The sequence below is a fragment of the Grampus griseus genome, assembly GCF_964374135.1.
Source record: "Grampus griseus genome assembly, chromosome: 6".
Lineage (NCBI taxonomy): Eukaryota > Metazoa > Chordata > Mammalia > Artiodactyla > Delphinidae > Grampus > Grampus griseus.
Window position 1 is genome coordinate 52,538,138 of NC_139000.1, and position 18,439 is coordinate 52,556,576.

The window sequence follows — 18,439 nt, forward strand, 5'->3', positions numbered from 1 at the left end:
ATATTTGACAAATAGCCTTGTGTATACTTAGAAGGACCATACAGATACGACGTGAGCAAATCTAAATCTGAAATTATTGTACATTTCCCAGTTGGCTTCTCAACTTTAACTGGAACCAGACATTCCTCTACTGACACTCTCATAATGTGTGTGTGTGTATGTGTGTGTGTATGCATGTGTATGTGTGTGTACATATCTGTATGTGTGTTCATATGCATGTATCTATATAGCCTAACCAGATACTTGTGTGTGTTGTGTTTATGGAATTGTGGCCTCCTTGAGACCAGCTACTCTCTCCTTCACACAGTATACTCTTTGCATATCCTGTTTGTTTCCTGTTATCCTTTTTTGTTTCCTGTTTGTTCATCGTTTATAACATCTCAGGCCTACGTGCTACCTCATGACCTTCATTCAGCTTCAACTCTCACACCAATGTGGAATGCTCTTTCACATTTGTAGTTCAAATTCCTAAGGGAAGTGAACTAACTCAGCCAGTCACTCTCACTTGGGTTTATGCGGAGACCCTCAAGCCAGGCCCTGCACAAGCCTAAAGACAGCCCATCCTAAGAACAGGGGCCCATTCCCAGTCCCACAGGGTGAGACCAGGGCAGGGAGGAGTTGCCTAATTTGGAATGTAAATGCCAGGCAGGATGTGCTGAGGGTAGGACAGTTTCCCTTACACTCTAGGATGGCGTGAAAGATAAAGGCTGCTATCAGTTATTCAAAGGGATGTTTTATATACATACAAGCAGTCTTTTCTTTGCCCCATTGCAACATGTACAAATTTCCATTACTGTGATAGCGTTAAGAAAATCAGTCCCCCAACCACAAATTTCGGTTATCATATGTATTAGTTTGCTTGGGCTACCATAACAAAGTACCGCAGACTGGTTGGCTTAAACAACAGAAATTGATCTTCTCATGGTTCTGGAGGCAATAAGTCTGAGATCAAGGTATTGTCAGGGTTGTGTGTCTGTGTCCTAAACTTCTCCTCTTAGAAGAACACCAGTCAGAATGGATTAGGGTCCGCCCTAATGACTTCATTTTACCTTAGTTAACCTCTTTAAAGGCCCCGTCTGCAAATACAGTCACATTCTGACTGTATTTGGACCTCAACATAAGAATTTTGCAGAAGGACACAATTCAGCCCCTAACACTGTGGTATACTAACTGTGTAAATTATAAGCTGTGCTGCTAGCTCTTCAGTCCACAAATCACTATATAAATAACAGATGCATATCATGATCAGTGACCAATCATATCACTTCTTCCAAAGTGTGCTGGTGATTGGTCCCTGAGCATCTGTTGTTCAGTCCATTTACAGACAGCAAAGCATGCGGTTGTGGTGCCTCCTCATGTCCCAGTGATAAACCCACAAAAATAATCAGGAGAGGAAAGTGAACACCAAACGTGAACGTGGAGCAAAGAGACAAAAAGTAACAGCACAGGAAGTGAAATTGGATGTATTTAGAAGATTTAAAAAGGGCAACATCAAGCTGAAGGTAGGAGTCCTCATGAAACTACAATACAAATCATACTGGAAAAGCCCGATGAATATAAAAAGCAAGCTGGAGTCACCTTAACGTATTTTAGTGTAAATTGCACTAGGAACATGAAGCCACTTATGGTTGAATTTGAGTATTTACTTTGGATTGAAGACCATGACAATAATTAAAAAAAAAAATCCAATCAGTTTGCTTAGTGTTCAGGCCGAAGTGTTGAATTTAGTTGCCACATTGAAAGAAAATGATAATTACAAGGAAACTGGAGAAGAACATACTACTGCCGGTAAAGGCTGGTTTCATCATTTCAGAAATGGGCATGATTTGATTATCGTTGAGTGGGCTTGGTGGTGCTGCCAGGGCACGTAAGGGCATGACTGTGAAATCTGCACCCAGGTTCTAAAGATTAGTTAAGGCAGGAGCTTGTGATGATCACAGATGTTTACTGCTGATGAGACAGATCTTTTTTGGAAGAGAACCATATCAAGAGCTTAAGTGAAGAAAGAGGTAGGATCACAAAGTGGCCTTCGCAATGGAATCCAGATATTCGGCCAGAGGAGCTTAGTGAAGGCGAACTCACCGAAATAATGAAGAAAATGGTTGTGAGGAAAAAGATGAAGATGTCCCAGAGGAAGTGACACCAGCCAAAAAAAAGAGAAAAGTTCACCTTAAGGGAACTGAGCGATGTCAAGACATTGAAAGGGCAGAGGATAAAATGTTGAAAGTGGATCCCTGGCAAGTTGCCAAGGCTTAGAAAAGACTTGCTCTGTATCCTGAGCTATTTGATGAGAAGGAAAAGAAGCCAAGTGCTATCCAAATCTTCTTGCTACATTTTCTACCATTTTAATGTCATATTTCTAATGTTTTGAATTAGTGTTCTACATACTCATTTTACTGTTTTTCATTTCCCTGTACATGCATAACCCACAGTAAGAGTTTTTAATGCTTTGATACAAGTTTGGTCAGTGTCGTGGAATGATCATAATTTTCCTATGGATTATCGGAATGACTTCGGTTTCAACTTGCACGGTCATTGGTATGGTCCCTCATTTCCATGCAAAACAAGGACTGCATACGTGTGTGTGCATGTGTGTGTGTGCATGCATGTGTGTGTATGTGTGTCTGTCTGTCTGTCCTTGCTGGAAGTCTTCCTGAGATGTACCATGTTATGTTTTTATTTGTGTTGTTCGCCTAAGCCTAAGCATAATGTAGCCTTTTCCTGATGATTCAGCGTCATCCTTTGTGCTGTGAAGCAGAATAACCTCCAAGCTAGAGTGTGGTTTCTGCAGCCAAACTTCAGATTTCACGTCCTGGGTCTGTGACTGATTTAATTTTTTCTTTGAAGTATAGTTGTTTTACAATCTTACGTTAATTTCAGGTGTACGGCATGGTGATTCGGAAGTATAGTTGTTTTACAATCTTACGTTAATTTCAGGTGTACGGCATGGTGATTCGGTATTTTTACAGATTGTACTCCACTAAAAGTTATTACAAGAGAATGGCTGTAATTCCCTGTGGTATGTAGTGTATCCTTGTTGCTTACCTATTTTATACAGAGTAGTTGGTATCTCTTAATCCTGTAGGCTTGGTCTCTCTGTGCCTCAGTTTCCTCATCTGTAAAATGAGGACGATAACAGGATCTCATAGGGCTGTTGTGAGGGTTGAATGACCAAATGTGTATAGAGCACAGAGTGCCCGGCCACGTGGTGAACAGTGTGCTAGCTGCTACTCCTGCTGTAAGTGGTGATGGTGGTGGTAGTAGAAGGATTCAGGAGGCCATGTATCTTAAGATGTATTGAAATTGATGTGCTGTACTTCCTCTACGAAATGGCCTCAAACCACTGTGCTCTTGATTTCTTGTGTCGCTTTCCTTATGTGGCCTCCTCCCCTGTAACCTGGCTCTTGGAGGCCGCCTTTACATCTGCCTCGAGCAGAACAAGCACCCTACTCTTAAGCCCCATCTCGTTTGAATTGAATGCTTTAACCGTGGTGGGTTTACAGATGAGAGAATTGGTCTTGTGCTGGTGGCCCGTACGCCTGGGTGAGGGCTCCGTTCCTCCTGGACGGCCTGTCACGAGGAGGCCCAGAAGAGCACTGTTTATTTGGCTCCAAAACTTGCACTTCGCCATTTGTCATCATCTCCAGATGAGGTTACACGCCTAATCATTGTGTCTTACCTATCTGTCTCAGAAGCATTAAGTTATTGTTTGTAAGCATTGACATTGTACCGCAATCTGTTACCTTCTTTTGGCGTGTCTTCATGTTTTTAGTATCCTGAGAACCTCAAAGTACACAGGTGGCCCAGGCCCCCCAGAGAAGCCCTGATCTAGAAACAAGCAGGTGGAGTTCTGGCTCTTAGGGGTTGATAGGAACTGGATGTATGGTCTCAGGGTAAGAAAGCAGAAGTGTATTTCTTTTAATTCTCCACTGTTGCTCTAAACCTCTTGCAGGCTCCCAAGTTCTCTCTTGGGTTCTGTGGTTGATTCCACCAAGGGTGCTGGGGTGAAGCACGTGCCTAACTCGCAAGAACAGAGGTGTTAATACATTAGGTTTGTAATGTGGAAGGGTCTACGGGACCAAAGGTTTTGGGGGGCCACCCTCCACTAAATCCAAGTCATTCTCTGGATCGAGTATTATGCTTAATACTGCCCAAAAGGTCCATAGTTGGTCTTGTGGCTGAAATAGTTTTTACAGTCCCTCTGCTTTTTCCTCTGCCCAACCTCAAATTTCTTTTACCTGAAATATGTGCTAATCTACCTTGTCTCATCTGTATAAAGTGTGGTTCCCCTTTTCCCCTCCTCCTCCAGGTGTCCTTATGTGGCTTCCTTATGCCATTAGTGGGGAAAGAAAGAGCCTTGGGTCATTTTTGCAAAAGTGATCTAAAGTTGTCAAACAAGAAACTGAAAAGCTCTCAGTACCAGAAATTCAGTTAAACTGAGGCCCCATCTGCTTTCCCTTAATGGCCAGCGTTGTACATTTCAGTCCCAAACAAAGGGAGAGCTGGTATCCGGGCTGCCTGACAAACGAGTGAAATAAGAATGAGGGTCTTTTAAAGTATCATCAGTTAATTGCACCCCAGAGGAAAAAAAAATTTTTTTTAACTATGCTAAAATCCTCAGCCTTCAGAGTAAGCTGTTTCATTTGTTGAGTATTTGAGGCATTTGTTAACAACAGTATAAAGTCTGTGTACAGGTATTTCCTTGCATCATGGATATTTCCTTAATAACATTGAATGAGTGAATAATTGAGGATTTTTGAAAAGGCTTCTAGTCATTGTCCAGGACAAGACCAAACGTGCTTCTTGTTGAAATACTGTAAGGTTTGAGTTTGGAAGGAAAGCTAGCAAGATCTCACTAGCATTGTGTGTTGAGGTGTTAGGATGCGTATGAACCTGCAGTTGTTGGGGATTTTTCCTTAATATTGAATTTGGTTTCTTTTTCGGGGACTTTTTTATTGGGGTAAAAAACACATAACGTAAGATTTACTATTTTAACCATTCTAAGTTTATATTTAAGCACATTGTTAAATATCACCATTCTCCACTCCAGAACTTTTTCATCATCTCACACTGAAATTCTGTACTCATAAATCAGTCACTCCCTGTACCCCTATTCACTTGTTCCCTGAGGGCCACTGTTCTCCTTTCTCATATAAGTGGAACCTACAATATTTGTCTTTTCGCGTGTTGCTTATTTCACCTCTGGAAATTTGATTTTATGCATACTTGTTTAACAGATTGCTTTGAGGGGTGGTAATTGTTGACCTCAAAAATAAAACAATTATTTTACCAGCAAAAATGAGCTTGTTCAGGAATGGCAGAGAATCATTATTCAGGACAAGCATGCTGTAACAAAAACCACAGGCAATTCCAACAAACAAAGGAGAGGAACGTTATTTTATGGAGAAAAAGGAAGTTGGGAGGGGTTGTTTTGAATAAAATTCCAATGGAGAAAAGGGAAAGTTCAGAGTGATAATGTTTTCTCACTGGCTGAGTTGCTGGGTTAGTAGATGTCTTATAAGAGATGCGATGTACAGTTGACCCTTGAGCTATGCCGGGGTTAAGGGCACTGACCATACCAGCAGTCAAAAATCTGTGTGTAATTTATAGTCGGTCCTCTACACCCAACTTGGGATTCAACCAAATGCAAACCATGTAGTGCTCTGGTACAATATTTACTATTGAAAGCAATCATTGTGTAAGTGGAGCCGTGCAGTTCAAACCCATATGTTGTTCAAGGGTCACCCATGCATCTGTTCTGGTTGGGTCCTGTAACTGGTGGTTCTGTCCTGTTGATGATTCTTCCCTTGGGCCCTGTAATTGGCAATTCTTCCTGTAATTGACTGTGGAGTGGGGCTTTGTGAGAGCTCCCCCTTGTGGCCTCCTGACTCCATTTTCATGAGGCTTCCCTTTATTTTCTACATGATAATCAAAAACTTAACAATTGTCCAGTTTCAGCCATGGGTCTGAAATTCTGCATCCGAAATTGCTACTGTCTTTATTAAACCGAGTGACTAAAATGATGTGGCGTTTTGATCAAGAGCTCCACGTTCAATTTTTTGTTGTTAAATATTCCTATTATAAGAAAGTTTCTCATACAAGAAATCTTATATTTTTCTTAAAAAGTCCACTTATTGGTGTCGCTGCTGCTGCTGCTGCTATTAATAGCTCTGGTTGTTTGGAGGTTCATTACCTGTATTATTTGCTTCCAGGTCTTAGCAGGGCTTGAGGGAGGTTTAGTCTCCCTGAATACTGAAATCAAGTTTAGTGCTCCCCAGGAAGCACTGGAATTGACATGTAATTAGCAACAATCCTGTCTTTACTGCTTAGCCCTCAGTTCTGTAACCCTCACCTCACAGCCCCGGCAGCATCCTAGTCGTCTTCTGCAATCCAATTATGGTCCTAAGGAAGGAGGACCCCCAGAGCAGGGGGGAGAGGTGAGAGGGAAAGAGAGACCTTGTCAGCGGGGCAGATATTTAAATTTAAAATACTAAATTTCACATTTCATATCCAAGAGATGCCCCATGCATTGTCTAGAATTGCTCTTGAATTGCTCCTTTCATTTTTTCTTAAGATGGTCTGTTCCACTGTAAGGGCTGTGCCACACTGCTTGGTGAATTTGGAGATGCTGAGTGGAAAAGACAACCACAGTGAAACAATGCGCCCGGAGTTGGCTTGTGGCTTTTGTTTGCTTGTCCCTGTTTACCTATTCATAGTCATGGATCCGTTCTGCTGCTGCCTGGTATTGTGGCGTTACATATAATAGCACCCCACTATACCACAGGTTGAGAAGAGCAGAGATAATGCACACTTTCTGGACTGTTCATCTTTCACTAAAAGATGTAGTGTGTGTCAGGATGACAGAGGGGCACGGCTGGACCCACGTGCAGCTGATTCCCGGGTCTGCTGTGTGCTCTGTGAGCTGCAAAGTGTTTCCTTTAAAACGGCTAATCCTGCACGACCATCTCCTGCATTTTGTTATCAGAACCTAGACACACACACAAACACACACACACACACACACATGCTGCTTTCTTAACTCATTGGGGAAAGAGCCACTCTGTATCTCATCCTTGCACATCCTGTGTCACGATCATGTATTCTTAAAAAAAAAAAAAAAAAATTGAAAGAGAAAAAGAAAAGGGGGGGTGGGGGTGGAGAAGGTTGCCATCCAGTGGAGGAAAGAGTAATTCCCAGCTTCATTCAGGAAAAAACGCAGGCTGAAATATGCTTAACTATTTTAACTTGGCTGGGGATTTTTATCACCAGAAGGGTTTTTTCCTTAGTGGCATCGGGACCCAAGTGGGTGCCGTGTGCCTTTAAGGGAAGAAGCGCCTCACCAAACTTCGCTGTAGTTGTGTCTCACCGTTTGGGTAGGGAAGGAAAGTGTTAATTTCTTATTTGTACACTTTTTTTCCCCGACTTCCTTCCTATTCACTTCATTAAATCTAGAGGCAGTTCAGCATGGGAGCCGTCTGTATGTTGAATTAGGGCTCGCACTCTTGCGCAACACGTCACCAGTCGGAAACTGGGGGTTTGCTTCTGTGATTTATTTCAATATTGTGCTGGTAAAAGGTTTGGAAGGGAATTCTTTGTGGGGTAGTTACTTGAGCATTGTGTAGCAAGTTTTGTGTGTGTGTCACTCGCCCCTAGCCCTGAGTGGTGTCAGTGAAGCCAGTTGAATAAATAATTTTTTAAGGAGAATAGTTTAAAATTTTCCATGCATAATTTTACTTACAGGCAGGAGTAATCTTACTCCACTCGAAGTGCGAAAAGCACAGGGAAATATTTAGTGAATTGATTTCCATTAGAAAAAGACCCTTAGAAATCCCTGAACATAAAGCACTGCATATGGATGTGTTTGGGGTCTTTGGGGAGGAGGGAAGATGTTTTGTAGTTCTCTGCATTCCTGCATAAAACCTTAATTTAAGGGGAATAATGGTCAGTACTTTGTGTGTTTCCTTATGATTCCAAAACCTAAATTTACTAAGAATCTGCACGTATTAGCAATTGTAATAAAAATCGTTTCACTGGTTCTTTTTGCAGTTTAATTTGTTTTTGCTTCTTAGCTACTCCCAGATTTAGAGACTGAAAAGTCCAAATATCACAAGCTTATGCTTTGTTCCTTTTTTGCAAAATTAAGGGGGGAGGAGGTAAAGTAGAAATATTCTTTTCACAGCTTCCCCCTCATCATTTATCCCACAGAAAAGAAAAACAATGAAAAATTTTACAGCATGAAACTGAAAGTGAAGTGTCACAGTTGTTCGGGATTTTCTTTAAAGAGAATAACATACTGTATTAAAATATTTGAGAACATGCACATTGCTTTTACTTACATGCATTTAATGAAAAAGTCTTTTATCCAAAAAAGAAAAAAATTCATCTTAGACTGCTCCAAAACCATGCAGCCTATTTTTTTTTAAGGCACTAAAATGAGCTTTAAAATACAAATATAAAAAATAAAAGCATACCTGGTTTTAATTGTTTAAAAAATAAATTTGAATATTAATTTGTTTTCTTATTGGCTTAATTGTTCAAATGCAAGTAAGAATCAGAAACCACCTGAGCTAAAATCTCTAATTCTGCTGCCTGGAATAATAAGGGGGAAAAAAATATGATAAGTAGTTGTCAATATTAAAACAGGCTGAAGGAGGAAGGCTTCGGGCCTTGTAGTGGGTAGAATGAAACAGCAGATTTGAGTATCCACAATCCTTTCAGTATTAAATTTTCAGTAAAATAAAATTACTTGTATATGAAAACATAGCCTTTCCCCAGCTCTCTTTTTTTTCCTGATCAGCTGATGAAGAGACTAGCAGCTCGCTGCTTTGCTGGCTTGTTAATTTTATCCCCACTAACTGTGATTTCCGATAGCCGGCCTGCTGATAGTGGTAAGGTAAATATCCTTTTTCGTTGCCGTCTTGAAGATTCAGTAGAACTACATCCCAGGCATGTGTAGGTGTGTAACACATCAAAAGCCGGTGTTCTCCGTATTTCTGTGTGTAACTGGGTGCTTGAGGAGAGCAGTACCATTAACTGTTGACAAGCCTTGCATGCTGTATTTATTATTAGCATGTTCAGCCTCCAAGATTTGCGGGACAATTTCCTCTTCTTGATCTTCGCTTTAGCTGCAGTGTGTTTAGCTGTATAGTGGGTGTCCTGCTTTTAGGCAAATGAATATTAATGAAATAACGTGGAGCTTTTTTTTTTTCCTTTTTCTTTTTTCTTTTTCCTCATAACCCATCAGACCTTGCCTCCTTTATAGTGGTTATCATCTGAACACTGTAGGATCGTGATGGAAATTGTCTTTTGATTATTAAGGCCTAGGCTCAGACTGTCCCTTTAGGATTCTGTCTGTGTGCATGTTGCTTCTCTGGGGTTGCACGTTGGAAGATGCATAGAAAACCTTTTTTTTTTTTTTTTTTTTTTTTAAATCCCACTGGCATTTTTAACATGCCAGGTTGTTTTGTGTTCTGCACCAGGTTTTCTTCACAAAACCTTTCTTTTTCAGAAGGCATTGTACATAAGTGAAAGAAATTATGTCTGAGCTGTAATCACTCTTTATATTGATTGTTATACTCACATGATCATAAATATTAGCCATGTTTGGTGCTGTGGAGAAATGAAGGTAATTGCCTGATGATTAGAGCTCTTTTCAGCCACGAGACATACTGGAGGCAATATTGAGGGGCAGGAGGAACAAATAACATCACTTATTTTGTGTAAGAAACCAATCTCGAAATGTAATTTCAAGGTCTTTTTAAAAATCTTCTTTTCCATGGTCAAATTTTCTCTTACCTATTGTTGTTTTTTTTCTTTGCAGTTTTTGTTTTTGTTTCTGTTTCTTTCCCTTTATTCTTCTTAAGTTTTGAGATTTCCTAGGGGGAAAAAAAAAGTTTAAACTTCTGGGTCTGTCACATGGATCTTTTAGCCATTTATGAACAGGTTTCTTTTTATACCTGGTTGTTTTTATAGCTATTTTATTATCTCTCTGCATTAGTGCTGCTGGCTCTGGTTTAAAGCAAGCGTTTGCAGGTAATTGGAAAAAAGTGTTTTTTGTTTGTGTGTGTGTTCTTGATCTGGATGGTTTAAGTGCGTTTACCCAGGAATGTGGCTTTGTACTTCCTGTTTCCTTGTTTACTAATTGCTACGTTAGAAGAAAATCTGGATGGAATTTTGATTTTGTGTTGTGAATCACGAATAAATTGATGTTAAACCTCAAAGAAGAGAAGATCAAAGCTTATATGATTGTAAGGATGCAGTCTTAGGGAAATTTCTTCTTCACTCACCCCCTTTTTTTTTGGTTTCCCTTTTACCTTCTACGGTAATGAGACAATAAAGGTCTTTATCTTATATTGAGCTGAAATGTCATTTGGTTTTAGTTATCTTCAAACACTTAAATGTATAGATCTTTTCATATTTGTCACATTCTTTGCTATTAGTGTTTTGGGCCTTCACCTATTTTGCTCATGAAACAGACTTGGGTTAAAGATGTATTTATCCAATATGGTGGTCTTCTATTTTTTCTTCTTACTTCACTGATTACTGTTAACTTTTACTTTTTTTTTTTTTTTTTTGCTGTTGTTAGTTTCATTTTATTCTACTTATGTAAACTGTTTTCTTTTCGGTATTCTCTCGTCTTGAATTTTTCTCCTTCGTTCCCTATTAACAGGCCATTGAAGACGGCAATTTGGAAGAAATGGAAGAGGAAGTACGGCTTAAGAAGCGAAAAAGACGAAGAAATGTGGATAAAGATCCTGCAAAAGAAGATATGGAAAAGGCCAAGAAGAGGAGAGGTCGCCCTCCGGCTGAGAAACTGTCACCAAATCCCCCTAAACTGACAAAGCAGATGAACGCTATCATCGATACTGTGATAAACTACAAAGACAGGTGAGCGTTTCGTTCCTTCACCTCCATCATCTTCATCAAGACCACAGGTAACGCTGCCTGCAGATCAAGATTTATTAAGGTGTACGCTGGGTTCCGGGCCCTTTCTACCTCCTGTTTGATGGTTTTTGCTCCAGAGGTATCAGTAAACTTGTACTCTATTCAGAGAGGCTGCTCTTGATATTTTGTGTGATAGTTTACCAGGTGTTATTTAAGGTATTTGGAAAGAGGAGTTTAGATGACCAAATGAAAGAAAAAAAAACCTAAGCTGGAGAAGGGTTCTTTAAGGATTTCCAAAATACCATCACTGATGTGGAAGCATTGGAAAGAGAGTGAAATTGTACCTTTGGATTGAGGTGTTAGAGGAGAAAAAGAGTTCTATCACATATTTAAGGTAAATGTTCATGCTAGGACTTTGTTTTAAGCCAAACCGAAGCTTCCATCAAAAATACCTTTCCTTCTTTCCTTCCAAGACACTTGAATTTCTGAGCACTTGTTCGAGCCATCTCCCTCTTTTCTCATAACCCTACCTAGACAGGATGGTTTTTCAGCAAATTTCCCTCTTTTTCATGGAACTTGCGAATGCGAACTTTGAGAAATGTGTACTGGACACTATCCCCAGGCCATTTTTAAACAATAAACAATTATTTGAAAACCAAAGTAAAGATGTTCTTTGGTGTCAGGCAGCCCTATATAGTCGATAAACTAGTTAGGCTACATTTTGGTTGGTTGATTTGATTTCTACTCAGTAATCATGTGATGCGGTTTTAATAGGAAGATGACATCTCACTTCAGTTGAAAAATTGACATTTTTTTTCCTCTAAGTTACATAGTGGCATGAATCAACTTTTCGTTACCAAAAATTCTTGACATTCACTGGTGTTGCTCTATATAACTGGAATTGGTTACTACAAATAAGTTGTGCTTTTAGTTCTTCGTGGTAATTTTAGTTGCATGTCTTCATACGAGGAAGAAAACCTCATCGTGAAGATTAAGTGGTATAAAAAGCAAGAAACTTTCAATGGGGTTTTACTGAAAGCTCCTTAGAGAAAATATAAAGACTTTTCAGAAATGGTGAAAGGGACATAGGAGCAGATGCGTGTGGAAGGGTCAGAATTTCTTGCTCCTCTCTGCCTACCAGGTCTCTCAGGTTCCCTGCTTACTATTTTCACTATTATTTTCCTTTTTTTTTTTTTTAAAGTCATTCCCTTTGAGCATTCTAAAGTGGCCACAAAGGGCAGCCCCATTACATTAGGTTTGGATAAGCTGTTCACTGACAAAGGGGAATGACAGTAATCTAGGAAGGAAAATTTGGCCACGAGATCATTCTTTGCCCAGATGAACACGCCAACTTCCTTGTAAACTCAGAGTCAGTAATTCTCTCTGTCAAGTTTCTGTGCCTCCCCAGCTGTACTGGTAGATTGGCTGGAAGCAGGAGTAGTTTCCAGGAAGCCAGGTTGGACAGTTTCACCTTATTTTATCAGCCCCTGGTGTAGAGAAAAATAAGCAGAGAGTACCACTCTGCACATACCTCTAACTTTTTGCCTTTGTCCCGGGAGAGTGAAAATGCCTGTGGCTTGGACCAGGTATGCCTTGATATCTAACAGGCATTGTGTTCATTACCTGCTGAGTGAGCCTAGGGCTGCTGTAGCATTGAGAAGAGCCAAGAAAGTCCTTGGAGGTTTGAAAGCCAGGCCTTTTATGCCAGGTGATGGCTGTCTCCTCCTTTAACGGTGTAAAAGGAGTCACCAGCCAGTGGACCACGTACTGCCAACAGATGGTTTTATTTCATGTTTCTCTTTTTTTTTTTCCTTTTTTTTTCTTTTAAGCAAACACATAAAGCTGGAGAGAGCTCTTATAAAAACGTCAGGGTTTCCCCCCTCCCCCCTTTTTTGGAAAAACCTAAAAATCTGGCAGCACTCTACCTAGCCTTCCCTAAGGTAACAGTAGGAGTGGAACCCACACCCCAACCCGCTGCAGACTGTCTGCTCTAGGCGGCCACCATCCCCGTCGCTCACTATCGTCCCTCCAATATGGAGTGTCAGTTGCCATTTATCATCGTGTTTTTTGCTCCTGGCCCACTTCACTCCTTTATATCACCTGCTGCCTCCGTAGCCTTTTACGTTTGTGATTTCCTGATGCACAGGGCTATGGGCTGATGACTTTTCCAGAACCCACCCCCACCCCCAAATACAGAGTAGTATGAAGTTAGGTCTCTTTAACCTCAGCTAAGCATAGCACAGTAGTTTAAGCTCTTGTCTTGGTTGAACTACCTGCATTTGAATCCTGTCTCTACCATTTACTACCTGTGGAGCAGCTGGGCAATTTACTTAACCTCCCTGGTCCTCAGTTTCCTAGTCCACAAAATGGAATGATTACTGTACCTGCCTCTAGAGGCATTAGGAAGATTTGATGAGTTAATATAGCTCTTTGAACAGTTTAATTATTAATAATCAGCCTTTCAGACAATTTATAGCAAATCAGGTAGGTGAATGGAGCTCTGAGCACTATAAAGAAAATGTCCTTGCTCGTACGGCTTTCATATTGTTATTTCCAAAACCAGAAAGCACAGCTTCACTGGGAATGATGACTGAGCATGTCTTTGCTTGTACTATAGGGAGAGGCTATTTAAATATTTCAACCTGCAGACACTGAATCGTTTGTTTGTTTTCCCCCTTTCTCTGGTTTTATTTATTTGTTTTACTTTTCCTGAAAGTACCCTGGTGAGGTCCCCCATTCTATTACTGCCCACGTTTAGGTACTTCTGGGAAGTATGTTCTGAATTCTCCACTGCTACATGTCTCATGTATATTTCGTGTTAGTGATCCTCTAGAAAAAAAGCACTTACTCAGTTTATGTTTTTTATGTCTCTTACCAAATTTGGTGCTCAAGTAGGAGGTACTCAAATTAGGAGGGCCTTAATTAGATACATCATATTTTTGGTTGGTTTTAGAAAATGCTGCTGAGAAATGTACTTCACCATGTGTTGAGATTTTTGCACCAGTAAAGTCAGTGACTAATATAGTAACTCAACCTACCTGTGAAAGAAGTACCACCTGGACTAACCTCCTTCCCATCACCTCAGTCAAATGTTACAGCTCTGACAGTCGTGTACATCAGCAGCGTATTAAATAAGAACTACCATCTATATTTAACTGATACATAAGAATTAATTAGCTCTTATGAGACAGTTTTTTTTTCAAAGTTCTTGCATGATTCTGGGACAGATGTATTTTTATTGTTTAAAAAGAACTAGGATAATTTGTGTCTATTTATTGCCTTTGTTTTCAGTGCCAGTCCTAATTTTTTTTAGGGGGATGCTTTTAAAAAATGTGACCCCCCCCTCTCCCCTCCAAGAGCCAATGATTCTGTGTGATTCACAAATGTAAAATTTTTCTGCGGTAATCTCTACGAGAGGTAGCACTGATCTCTTGTTACCGTTCCCACCATTTTATTTCTCCAAATAGAAAACTTGATATGAAGTATTATTGGAAGGCTTTGTTTTGATCTGTTAATAAGCATGGTTATGTAGAAGGCTTTTAAAATGATATTCTCCCTTTATATAATATTTAACCTAAGATCTTTTTTGTCTTGGAAAAGGGATCCATCCTAATTTGCATCTGTACCCTTTAAAATTGCCCCCGTGAAGAGATGGTGATGGTGAAAAAGCAGGGTCTGGGTTTGGTGGAGCTATTCCAAGTCTAGAGACATGGCTTACAGTTCCTTGGATAAGGAGGGAGATTCCTAGAGGGAATTCTTAGTGTTAGAAGGGGTTTTAGCTCTACCTGGTCCAGTTTCCCAGATGTGTCCCCCTGCATTGCCTCTAGCAGACCATCATCTAACCTTGTGCAGACATGCCCAGCGTTAGCTCACTGTGTCAGGAAGCCGTTTGCGACACCAAAGGACAGCTCTAAACACGACAGGCATTTCCTATATGAAAACAGACTCAGCCCTCTGACTTACAGCTTTTGTTCTGCTTGGAACTTCAGAGAGTCAATCTGTTCTCATTTCGAGAAATGTCCTTTAAAATATTCATAAACGTATCTGCCTTAGGACATTCTCCTTCGGGTTGTAACACCTCACTTTGCTATCTGAGTGATGCCTGGACTTCCAGCCATCCCAGTACCCCCCAACTCTGCCCCGCCCTTAGACACATTTTACTTTCTTAGTGTCCCATGGAAAACATAGCACCCAGAACTCCAGAGGTATTCCGATGGCGGCTAATTGCAGGATGGCTAGCCTCCTTATTCTGGACACCAAAATTCTGTTAACATAACTCAGAAGCGTGTTAACTTTTTTCACCAACCTTGATTCAGAGTTAACTCACGTTGAAAACACGACTTCTTGAAAAACTCCCTCTCCCGCAAAACATACACACAGTTCTTATCTCACGTGAATGCTGCCAAGGTTAGCCTTCAGCTAAACCTCTGATTTTTTTTTATCCTGTATCGACTTATTCCTATAGAGTTTCATCTTACTGATTTTTGTACCACCATTCTAGCCTATCGATGTAACACTGATTATTTTATGCCTTTTTTTTAAAAAACAAAACAAAACCACATTTACTTGTTTTCCTAAGTTGTTGTCATCTGAAGATTTGCTATAAGCTATTGCGAAGAAACTTCTAAAGGGCAAAGGACGGGTCTTCTGTGACATGCCCCTGAAAATCACTTAAGGTTGATGTGAATTTATTAATCAGTCATCTTTAGAGTTGATGAACCGTCTGTGAACTCACATGACCATGCTGTCATGTCACCCACATTCATCTATCCTTTCTCAAGGTTATCAAAAAAAAAGCTAAAACCAAGATATACCGTGTTTGTGGCCTCTCCGATCCATCAACCTAGAAACCCTGCCGAAAGGATGAAATGAGGTTAGCTTGCCATGGCTTTTTCTAACGGACCCCCTACCGGTACTTAACGATGTCATTTATCTTCTCTCTGTAGCCCTGTGGCATCTGAATAATTTCCTCTAAATTTTGACCAAGGGTCCACATCAGGCACAGCCGCCTCGAGTTTCCCTTCTCCTTTTGAAAGTGGGAGACTTAGTCTTCTGATTCCATATCTAGTCTCTGTGATTTCTTAAACATCGTTAGCAAAAGCAATCTACACACTCTTTCAGGATGTAATTAGTTTGCAACTGGACACTTGAACTCATCTGAAGCTTCTTGATATGCTCTATCAACTCTCCTATCAGTAGCTTTTGTTCAACATTTATTATGCCTTGCTTTTCAAATCTGAGGATCGTTCGTGTTCCCGAAGAGTCTGGAAACAGAATATGAGGCGGTTATCATCACCTCCTCCCGCTCTGACCAGCAGGAGTGTACTGCGAGGATGGGCCTCGCTGTCTGCAGAGGGTCTGGACTTCAGGTGCAGCTCTGAGGATGGACAAGGGAAGCGGCGGGGAGGCGGGAGATACCTGCCTGACCCTGGCACACAGTGGGGCGGCCAGGCGTGGCCAAACGGCTCCTTCCTCCCTGATACCTGATGCCCTTCAGCCTCTGCTCTCTTCCCGGAGGCTAGACTGTCTTCTTCTTGCCCCTCATTTTAAGAAACACTGATGACTTCCCTAGGAATGGTGGAAGGCCTCAGCTTCTTCTGAATCTTAGCTCTCCCCACATTGTAGAAAATCATTCATTGATTCTGGAAATATTAATTGTATTATTCCCCCCTGCTTTCCAGCCCTGAGGGCCAGAGGGTAAAAAGAGACTCACGGTACTTACCTCCACTAGCTCGCCATGTGGTAGAGGAGATAGCCCGGATAGTACTGAACAGGCAGGTGGCCTGGGAGATTCAGGGAAGGTGGGGTCACGTGAGTCCCTTAAATAAGAATATAATAACATTATCTTGAGTTTATGGTCTCTTTTGGGGGGGAAAATATATATGTATATGATATATATATGATATATATATGTTTATATATATGATATATATATTTATGTATATCACTATCACTGCATTTACCGGGGAAAAGAGAGCCGGCATCTTACCCCGTTACATTATAGTACCTTTCTAAGGACTTGGGAATACTGCAAACCTAAGGACTAAGTGTACTTGTTTAATTCCTGTACACGAATTCCTATATACAGATGGAAAGTCATTTGTAGCATTTCCCTCGTTTAGAGTAAGGCTGAACTACTGTCTTCAAGGCCCACATATCGTCAACCCATATTCCAGAAGGGATGGGCTCTTACTTTAAAAAGTTGCCTTTTCTTTTTCCAGTATTATCTCCCCAAAGTGCTTTATCTGAAGCGTGTTCAGGTATTTGTGATGTCGAAGGCTTTCCCTCAGTTATCGTTATCCTGAGTCTTCCATCCGAGGTGGACTAATCACACCAGTGTTCACACTGTCTTTTTAAAATTAATTTGTAGTAACATACATTTTGAAAGCCAAATCCATACCCTCATTTAATATGCTTTTTTGTTGTGTTTGTACTTCTTTTTCCGTCAGATTGCTGACCCGTGTAGGTCTGTCCCCACATACTCCTTATCAGAATCGTTCGAAAGCATTCTGTTGGAATTTCCTTTGATCAGAGCCTTCCTTCCCCGATGAGGTGTAATCTCCGTTAGTGTCAGATCGTAGAACCATGCCCACCTCTCTCCCCAAAGCATGTGCAGTATGTCCTGTAACATGTCTACAGAATGCTCTTCACGACTACACATTCTGAGACAACACGGTCTATTTCAGCTTCGGTATCCCCTTGGTTAACACCCATCATCACCTCAGGGTCCCCAGTGTGTTGGGAGAAAAGTGGTCCCAATTCTGTGCCTTATTCCTAACACGCCCTTACATACAGAGTTTCCTCAGCATTTCTCCCAGGCCCCCCACCACTTCTGTGTCCTCACCCACCATCTGCATCAGGTCCTTGACCATCGTCACTGGCCGTGCCTGGACGGCTGCACGCTGCCTGCTTCTCCTCCTGCCTCTGATTCATGGATCCCCTCTCGTCAGTGGTTACTTAACAACTTTCAGTAGCTTCTCATTGCCTACCCGATAGCGACCAGACTTCTCACCGTGGGAAAGATAGCCTTCCACAACCTGGCCCTAGGACCTTCCCAACTTCATCTTCCAACGTGCAACTCTCCCTTGTCTGTCAGACATTCCACCCGCTTCTCTGCTTTCCCAACATCGCCTGTACTTTTCGCCTCACCACTCCCGGATTTATGCTTTGCACCTTCTGTAGTGTCTCCCGCTCTCCCAGGGCACAGTGGGTAAGGTCTCTGAGGAGGGATGTGTAAGTGGCCAGACGTGGGCTGTATATGCCAATGGCACCGTCTTTGCCTGGAGTAAGATCTAGAGAGGATGGAGGGATTTCCCAGGGCGCGACACCCCTCTCAGCCACTTCTCTGCCACCACACGAAGGAACGCCAGTGGTGCAGTTGCAAACTCCTCAATGGAAGGGGCTTCCCTAGAGGCCTGGAGAAGGAAGGGCCAGAGACCTCACGTGGTGGTTGTCATTTCCAGTGGAAGATCATTAACTTGGTGATCTGTTGGAAAAGAATGGAGGTCTGGGAAGGAGAGCTGACTACCTAGATGGTGTTCAGAAACCAATTTAG

The 18,439-nt window shown here is 41.3% G+C and overlaps 1 protein-coding gene across 6 annotated transcripts in view; it reads left to right on the plus strand.

The window, feature by feature from the left end:
* The window catches only part of SMARCA2 (SWI/SNF related BAF chromatin remodeling complex subunit ATPase 2), a gene marked incomplete at its 3' end in the record, with an annotated part of 172,636 nt that overhangs the window by 128,158 nt on the left and 26,039 nt on the right, over positions 1 to 18,439 (plus strand). For all 6 annotated transcript variants that reach the window (XM_082656489.1, XM_082656485.1, XM_082656488.1 and 3 more), the window contains one exon: positions 10,670 to 10,887. In XM_082656489.1, the coding sequence (XP_082512615.1) occupies positions 10,670 to 10,887 (218 nt within the window). The remainder of the gene's footprint in view (positions 1 to 10,669; positions 10,888 to 18,439) is intronic.